Genomic DNA, 9,500 nt, shown 5'->3' on the forward strand with positions numbered 1-9,500 from the left:
GCGGCTCGTCCTTTCGGGAAGTCGAGCCATGCTGCCCTGACCTCGTGTGCACCATTATTATTGCTCTTGGAATTGGTAGAAACGACGATGCTTGCTGATGTCGTTCCCACAGACGGCGCCAAATCTGTTGCGTGTGAAAACCTCCGATGCTTGGTTCGCCCACGGATGAGCCTGCAAAAACCAAGCGATGAGCACAAGAGAACCGGTGTGGCTCCGGCCTAGGACTCTCCGATGCTCAAGTCAGGTCTCCAATGCAACAGCGTAACTGCGTGGTAAAAAACCAGATCATCAATGGTGTTCCATACCTGGGTATTTATAGAGTGAGGAGGAGATGAGGCGGTTGGGAGAGTCCTAATATGGTAGGAGTCCTTCTTTCGGAAGCTTCTCCCGCATAGAGCGGAGTGGAGAGCTATTTTCGGGGTCGGACTCTTATTAAGGTAAGAGTCCATGTAGAGTGCGATTCCGTGTTGCGCTGGGATCGTGGCTCGATCCTTATCCGGTGATTCTCGGGATGCGCTGACGTGGCCCGGAGATCCACGGTGGGGTGCTATGGCGGCTTCAGTGGAGGAGGGCTCGGCCTCGGAGGTCGGCCCAGGGGGTCGGCAGAGGAGGTCGGCCCGAGAGGTTGGTCTCGGCCACAAGATCGGCTAGGAGTCTACGGCTGACCTGTATGAGCTCGGCTTCATCCACCGACTAGCTCGCTCGAATCTGGCTCTGTCATGTGACTTATCGGAGATGGGGTCGGCCCGGTCATTTGCTCGCCCAACTCGGTTCTCGGACTGAGGTCGGGTCGGCCATGTGGCAGCCTCTGATAGGTGGGGTGTTTTATGCCTCATCAGGTTCAACTCTTGTTTGAGTTGGAAGAGTCGTGCTTCTTCTGTTTATAAAGAAGCTGAAAATGGTCCTTGTTTGGTTTTAGTTCTGGAATAAAATCCCGAGTATTATCTTGGTTCAATTGAACTGCTTTCTCAATTTGAAAGAAAAGCATTGATTAGTGCTTGTTCACAAAGTGCACTGTCTACGGGAAGTGAAGGCAGAATGATTGTGACTTAACCAGTCTTGGTGGTGCCTTCAAGAAGTCCCAGCCCACATGTAGTGCTGGTGGTGGCAACGAAGAGGTAGTTCAGGCGAATGGCCAGGTTGAGTGAGGTCTCCTTGTGACACAGTAAAAGTAAGGTGGGCTAGATATCGTTCTAGCACAAACGACCTTGAATCCACAAGATAGAAGAAAGGGATAAAAATGTCAAATTTCCAATAGATTTCAAAATGAATTTACAGCTCCAGATGAGGCCTTATATAAAGGCGAATACAATTCAAAATTCAAAAAGAGTACCTATAATTCAAAATTCAAAAATTGCACCAAAATTCAAATTTCAAACTTCGGCGGGCCTTTTCACCTTAGAAACGCACCCGGATGGCCAAAAAAGGACATAGTCACCCCCAAAGACGGTGAGTCAGAGCTCCTCGAGATCTTCAATTTGATATATTATGGGACCCAACTTGTTTACTACCTCCGCCCATTCCGGGTGGATTTTTTCTGTTGGTCCAACCGGCTCAAGTACTCTTTTGAAATATTCTCTACATCACCTTGTGGGAAAGTCCCGGCGGCCAGGAGGGGGAAAGAGAATAGGCGGGCGAGAGAACAAGAGAAGTGAGGGTCAAAATGTAAAAAAATGAGAAAAGTTCCCCGCATGCGATGTAGGGGCCACACCCAGATACATTGGGGGTGGAAATGACCGTCCTACCCCCATAATGGTGGAATTTTTGCCCCCCAATGTGCCAGTGCACGCGCGTGGCCCCTGCGCTCCCATGTAGAGAATAGTTCCCAAAAAAAAAACATATATTGAGGGAGTGGCACTATTTTGGATAGTTTTGTAGTACCTTTCTTTTTCTTTTTTTTGTATAAATATGTTGAAATAAAAATGCGTGGGTAGTTTGGTAAAATAAAACTCATTTATAGATAATCTTGTAATTTTCCCATGAAATTATGGATAAATGTTCCTTATGTGATCATTTAAGATGGAGTCTCTTTAAGGGGCACACATTTTTTGTCACGTGGCCCATTGAAAATTTTAGGAATGGTTTAAGTCGCTTCTATCAAATTAAAATCTAATTATATAGTAATCAAGGGTGTCAATGTGTACCGAGTATCGTATATCAATACCACTTTTTATATCGAATTATCTATACCAAAACATACTGAATAAATTCGGTATAATATTGATATGAGATACATGTACCAAATCGATAGTTAATACAATATTGATATGGGGTATATGTGCATTATATCATACCGAAACCAGAGTGGTATCCCAAAACTGTACCGATTGATCCTTGTATACCCTCATGTAATTCTGTAGTAATTTTCTATATATCTAACATCTATGCATCTCCTCGTAGTCATGCATCCTCTTAGTGGTTTGACAAACTTTTGAATGTTTTATTTATCTCATTTATCTCATGGGCTTAAATTTGACATGCGAACATGACGTCAGGGTTCTACCCTCTTGTCTTTATTTATAAAATTTCAATTCCATTAAATGACCATGTCTTTCACTCCCCTTCACACTATTGAAGCTTATAGATCGAGAAAGAAATTACTTTCTCTGATTCAATGAAATTCAACATGAAAAATACCAAAGGGGAGTGAATGCTTTCTTTTTTTGGAATTTTGAATATGAACCCACCTCATCCAATCTGATATTTCTATCAAGCATTTAAGGGAGGCTTTGAGCTCCTCTATAGCATGACAGGGAGTGTAACGCATCATCCGACGGCCTGCAATGTTCAACTATGCAGTCCAAACTCAAATGGGGTGTTGGGCTGTATGCCCAAGCACTGTGAGCCGTTGAATGTACGCTACACTCCCTGCCGCTACAGAGGACCCAAATCCTTTAAGGGAGGACTTCCCACCCACCTAACCCTTAGATTTGACAATAGTTATATTACTCTCAAACAGTCAAACGGCAAGGATCACGCAACTATATGGCAGTATTGAAAATTTACTTCTCTACAATTTCCTGACCTCCTTGGGTGGGCGGAGACCAGAGTGGGAAATATGAGAGAGAGAGAGAGATAAATAAGTAGTGGGTGGAGGAAGAAGCAATAAAGAATGCGTGGGAGGGAGTGGATCCGAAGGATGGGAAACGAAGCGATGTTCATTGAAGAAGGGAAGAAATGGGTAAAAGTACTTGAGCAGAGATGCTTCGTCAATGAAGATAACCTTCAATCCCTGTCGCTTAACGGTATCCAGATCGTACATGCCCAGAAGGATTCCATACTCTTCAATCAAATCCTTCCCAAAGAATTAGCTGTAATCATCTCACCTTAATTTTTTTTCTTCTTCTTCTTTCCCACTATAATTTTTGATTCATTTTTGTTGGTGCATCGGTGGTGGGGGGGGGGGGGGGGTTGTTTCATGCAGGATAGAACAGGGAATTGCCATGTGGGAGCGATAGCTGCTATAATCGATGCAGTTGGGGCGACAGCTATAGCGATTTACACAGGAATGGGCCTCAAAGTCTCTGTTGATTTCTCCATTTCCTACTTCTCAACTGTTAAGATCCAGGTTTCTTCCTTCTTCCATTTCAACTTCCAAATTCTATTTTCCGTCATTCATTTTCATTGGCTGATGATATGATCATTGGTAAGTGCCTAATGGGGTCCACTCTAGTGTACGTGTACTAATATGGAATAGATTAAAGTGTTTGATTTAACGTGTTTCATCGCGTATCAATCAAATACCTAACAAGCATCCATTTGAATTTCATAGAAGAGTGGGGCCCATTTCTTAGAATGGTGGGTCTAAAATTTGGAAAAAATAAAATTTCTTTGTTACAAGACTGGCAATCAAGAAAATGAAATAATTCTGTCCCTGGGTTTTAGATAGGTACTCATACATGGTTCCTAATTCTGAACGAAAACGAAATTTTGGAATGTTCTTGCTACCCCTGTGGCAGCCAAGGAAATGTGACCTTAAAAGGTACTTTGGAAAATACTAAAATCTAGGAAGATATTTATGAATCCAAAGGGGAAGTGAATTATTCCAATTCCTTGGCTGTCAGTGGGGGTAGCAGGAATGTAGGAACATTCTTCGAATCCGGATCAGCTACCCACATGGGGACGGGTGGGGACAGATCTGACCCCTCCATGGGTAGTGGGTCCCACACCCTAGAGGTGGGTCCCACACCCCCATGGAGGGTTCAGATCTGTTCCCACCCGTCCCTATGTGGGTAAGAGATCCAAACTCCATTCTTGCTACCTGGAGCAAGGAAAAATTTTCCCCTAATTCAGGGATCGGTCAGCCATAAATCGATTTCCATGGATCCGCTCCCGTATAGATTAGGATCAGTATGTTATGTAATCTTGGATAGGATTGGCCGTTATTAGCTGGATCAGTTTGGACCGGTATCAGTCAATATCAATAATAATAATATTAAAAAAAAAAAAAAAATTAAAAACAAGATCTTAGCTCTTGATCATTAACCATTAAGACACAAAACCTAACAAACAAATCAATAACATAACTAGCTTCAATGTTATGTACAATAGTTCCACATCGGTCTTGTAAGGGTTTGGATGTGGTCATATATTGTATTGGGTTCCCTCCCCTTATAGACCAGTTTGAGGGTGAGTTCTTCCAATCGTAACATTCAATGACTCTTAATCTTGCCCATAAAATGGTGAAATAGCCCCTTAGATGGATTGCCCTATAAAAAACAGTAGGAAACCCTCATATTTTTACGGATTTGGGACTCCCAGGTCGCTGAATCGATGCCATATTGCACTATAGGTTCACGTCCTATCCGGATCGGATCTCCTGATCCTGCCGGGTTACCTGATCCATCAACCGCTATCTATATGAACCGGTTCAATATTAATTATATCTCATGACCAGTCACGATCGATACCAATCGGATCCGACCGATCCAATCTGAGATTACGAACCAAGTACCCATAACTCAATGCTCTAGTAGGACACCAAGGTTTCTCACCTGGATTATTTAAATAAAAACTTGAATAAATTTCTGTATATAAGTGCAGGAAGAGGTGGAGATTGAAGCTAAGGTGGTAGCAAACAAAGGAAAGCTCTCATTGACGACGGTGGAGTTTAGGAGGAAGAAGGATGGAGTGTTAGTTGCTTTGGGTAAGCAATGGATGTCTCAAGTCAATGTTATTCCAGGTTTTCAAGCTCACCGAACTAGGCTTTGATTTCCATCCAAAATTATCCATTTACTTATAATGGACAGCCTCAATATCTTCTTTGTGATTCAAATTCTGAAAATTTTATTCACTTTAGATCTTCGTTTTCTTTTGTTTCCCAAAAAATATTGTTAGATTTTTCTCTTTTTATTTTGCTCCCTTTTTAAAAAAAATAAATAAAGTGAATTTTATTTTAATTTTGGGAAAGAGATTGTTGTCTGTAGCATTTGCCCCAACATGAGGGTCAATAAGAATGTGTGTACACAGAGGCATCAACATAAATGTAATTATTATTTTGTAAGGGTAAGTTGGTACTTTTATGCACTTTTATGTCTAGACACATGAACCTTACACATAAATCAATCAATCGATAAATGCAAAAAATTCTGTCTACAACATATTTAGTAAAGCAAGAATGTAATTAACAACAAAGCTAAAGCAGCACTGTCATTGGAACCATGGTTGGAAAAATCGAATCAAACTCGGCTGAATCGGGTAATCTTGATTCTGATTAATGTTGATTCTAAAAAGTCGTTTTTGGAATGATCATGAATGTACTCTAATCTTCATTTTTAACAAGTTTCCCCCCCCCCCCTTTTTTTTATGTGTATAAATTTCCTCCTTTCATATTTAATAAAATAGCAAAAAATGAAAATTGCTTCTTAAAGCCATAGTTGGAAAATCAGGTTGTTTGTTACTCGAGTCCTTTAAAACCTAGTGACTTAGACAAGTCAAACCTAGACAAGAAGAGTCATTTTTTTATTCTTATTTGCCTATTTATTATATATATGACTCTTATCTTTACAAAAAAAAATAAAATTTACATAACATTAATTTAAGCATCCTTAAGAAGAACTATCATTGATGAGTGAAAATAATCATAATAATTAGAAAATTTTACATTTACAATCCTTGTGTTTTCAAACAATTACGTCTATCACCTTTGGAATTTAAAAAATTATATTTGTACTCCTAAATTCTAACTCTGTTAGTTTTGAAAGGAAATGACAATTTTGCCATTTCTTATATATAAGTAAACCCATCACACCCTTGTTACGAAGTGTTGGTTATTGGCGAATTGGGAGCTTTATATATATATATTTTGTATAGAGGGGGGATCGAAACGGGGAGGGGATAAGGTACCAGTAAGGAGACTCGAACTCGAGACCTCCTGGTGAGCATAGGCATGAAGCGTACCACGGCTCACCAACTGAGCTAGGCAGTTGTTGATACCATTCTGCCATTTTTCCTTGTGAGTTCTACCATTGTAACAGGTACTGTGCAACACTGGTTTCCAGCTCGGCGGGCACTACAAGCCAATACTGATATCAGAGAGGATTGAAACCACTGGAGTCGACATCGTTGGAGCAAGGCTTCTTGTTCTCTTTCTTTGCCACTGCAACTAAGCTGAATTCAAAGGATCGACATTCCCTTTATCTTTAAGGAAACCTTGAACAACATCAATAGTCTCAAACCCACATCTATGAAACGTTGTATTTCTTTTCATCACCGACTACACTGAAGCATAGAGGATCGATAAAGAATTACTCTCCCAGATCTGTGATTTAAGGAAGAAATATTATCTGCAGATTAGTTCTTTGAATTAAAAACTAATCTTTCAATACCGATCTGCGAAAAGAGGTAAGTACCTGTTCCTTTTTTTCTTTATTATTTAATTTGAAAAAAAAGGGAAACGACCCTTTTCAAAATACAGTTTTATACAGTGAGAAGAAAAGTGTTTTTTTAAATTCTTTTCTGAAACTGCATAACTACTGACGTTGGGTTTAGTTTTATTTATTTTTTTATATATAGAATCCATGCTTATCAATTGAGCAGATCTTGAAATTGCTTTTTTCACCTTGGGTTTAATTTATTGCGTTATGACAACTCATGCTTAGAGATATTATTATATCTAAGCCTATTCTGCAAACCTACCCTGCAGTCTATGCTACATTGAAAGGAAAAAGAGATATTGTATCTAGCCCATGTAATCTACAACTTTTCTTTAAAAATAATAGTTTATACTTTATACATAAAGCATCTTTATACTGCTTTTGCTATTGGAAAACAATTAAATATTTAAAACACAAAAAAGTACTTGACTATGTTTTTTTTTATTGAGATATACGATAACAAAATGAGATTGGATGCATATAATCTCAAAACACTCATTATTCATTAGTAATACTATTGACCTTACAACAGTGATACATATATAATTATTTTCTGCTGTCACTTCTTTTTTAAAATCAGCATTCATATTTTTTTATTATTTATTTTTATCTTATGTTACTTGAATGTTAGAAATAATCCTTAATCTGATTCCATTTTTAGTTTAAATTTGTACTATTTTTGCATATCAATATGTATGTTATGCCACTCACATAGTTGAACCGAACCGACTCATACCCTTAACATAGAATATTTTCAGTTAATTCAGTGACTCTTTGGAGTAAGATTGATTCGAAATCTAACACGGAAAGAAGTGTTGGATTCATTTTTGGAACTAGTGTGTGAAAACAAAATTAGATTATAAAACTAAACTTATTTATTTTTGTCAGAACTTCATCATCATGGCCGAAAAACCTGTAGCACAAGAAATCAATCATCTTGAGAAATTGAATGGGTCGTCAAATTATGATACGTAGAACATGAAAATCAATCATATATTGATATATGAGAAATGAGACCATGTTCTGGAACCGAAACTTGTGGTTGGGGATACTTCCACCATTGCAGAGATTAGAGCTGCGAAAAAATGGACTGAAGATGACAAAAGAGCCCGTAGCATGATCCTCTTCAAGATGGAAGATCATGTGATGAAGGTGTTTAACAACCACAAGTCGATCAAAGCAGTGTTGAAAACTGTGAAGGCCAAATATGATGTAAAAACTGAAACTCACACTCAGTTATTGACTCAAAGATACAATAGTTGTAGAATGGGTGAAGGTGAGGATGTTGTGAATCACATCAACAAGATGCTCGAATGTGTCAAATAACTACCAAGTATCCACGATCATCAACAGTTGGCCCACTTCTTGGGCGATGGCTCAAACTGCACTGAGATTCTTGGAGAAAAATCTCACTCTTGAGAAACTTCCCTAACAACTGCAGTACTTCCAAGAGTGCATGGTGACAAAATCCATGAGTGAACTACACATAGCCCAGCCCAGCCTAACTGAGCCAGAGCCTAGATAGGTGGAAGCACTGGCACAGCAGCACCAGTTCCGTTTCAATACCAACCAGCTCCGCCCTAACACAAATCCTAATAGGTTTAAGGGGAAGGGTAAATGGAAGCCCAAGAATTTTCAAAAGGTACGACTTGGAGCTTGCCACAACTGTGGAAACTTCGGCCACTTTAGGCCTAACTGCCCTAATCCTAAGAAGAATAACAAAGGAAATCCTGCATTTGGATCCTCATCCAACACTCAACGGAAAGAGTTCATTGGCACTGTTGAGTGCAATTTTTCTGGAGAACAGAATGAGGGGTGGTGGATCGACTCAGGCGCAACTCATCACATAGCAAGGACTACACGAGGACAATAAGAGATGAAACCTCTTGTACCTAGGGACCACAAGATCTTCATGGGAAACAACTCGTATAGCAAAGTGCGAGGTGTTGCAGATTATGTGCTGGGCCTTGGGAAGGTCAATTTTCGTCTCAGGGATGTAATTTATGCTCATGATGCCAGAACTTAATATCTGTACCTGCCCTTGTTAGGAAGGGTCTTGATGAGCGCTTCACAGGAGCTGAGGTCACTATTGGATGGCACGGTCACATTTTTGCTTCAGGACGATTTATCCCTGAGCATGATTTATTTTTGCTTTCCACTGTAGACAATGCTCATAATGTAACCACCAACATTAATGCATCTAGTTCTTTGATTTATATTGACGTTGTAAATGTGATTGATTCATACATTTGGCATATGAGATTAGGACACGCTGGAATTAAGAAAATGAAACAAATAATTAAATTGGGGTTAGTTCCTAGGTTAACTAAAATAGAATATGATGCATGTGAACATTGTTTATCTGGTAAGATGACTAAGAAACCCTTTCCAGTGAGAGTGAAAGCAAAGAAACTCCTCGGAGTGGTACACTCTAACATTTGTGGACAACTCAATGTGGGTACCCATACTGGAAAGACTTACTTCATCACGTTTACAGATGATTTCTCCAAATATGAGTATATTTATTTACTAAGTAGGAAACCAGAAGCATTTGAATGCTTCAGACGCTATATATTTGAAGTGCAAAATCAGTTGGGAAGAAATCTTAAAGTACTAAGAACCGAT

The 9,500-nt window shown here is 39.4% G+C and overlaps 1 protein-coding gene across 1 annotated transcript; it reads left to right on the forward strand.

Annotated features, from left to right (window-relative positions):
• Positions 1-3,141: 3,141 nt before the first annotated feature.
• LOC122672730 lies at positions 3,142-5,225 on the forward strand. Its single transcript, XM_043870204.1, has 3 exons — positions 3,142-3,313; positions 3,425-3,568; positions 5,044-5,225. Exons 1-3 carry the CDS (start codon positions 3,155-3,157, stop codon positions 5,209-5,211), a joined length of 471 nt encoding a protein of 156 aa, XP_043726139.1. The 5' UTR covers positions 3,142-3,154; the 3' UTR covers positions 5,212-5,225.
• The last annotated feature ends 4,275 nt before the right edge of the window (positions 5,226-9,500 follow it).

The sequence above is a fragment of the Telopea speciosissima genome, chromosome 8, assembly GCF_018873765.1.
Source record: "Telopea speciosissima isolate NSW1024214 ecotype Mountain lineage chromosome 8, Tspe_v1, whole genome shotgun sequence".
NCBI lineage: Eukaryota > Viridiplantae > Streptophyta > Magnoliopsida > Proteales > Proteaceae > Telopea > Telopea speciosissima.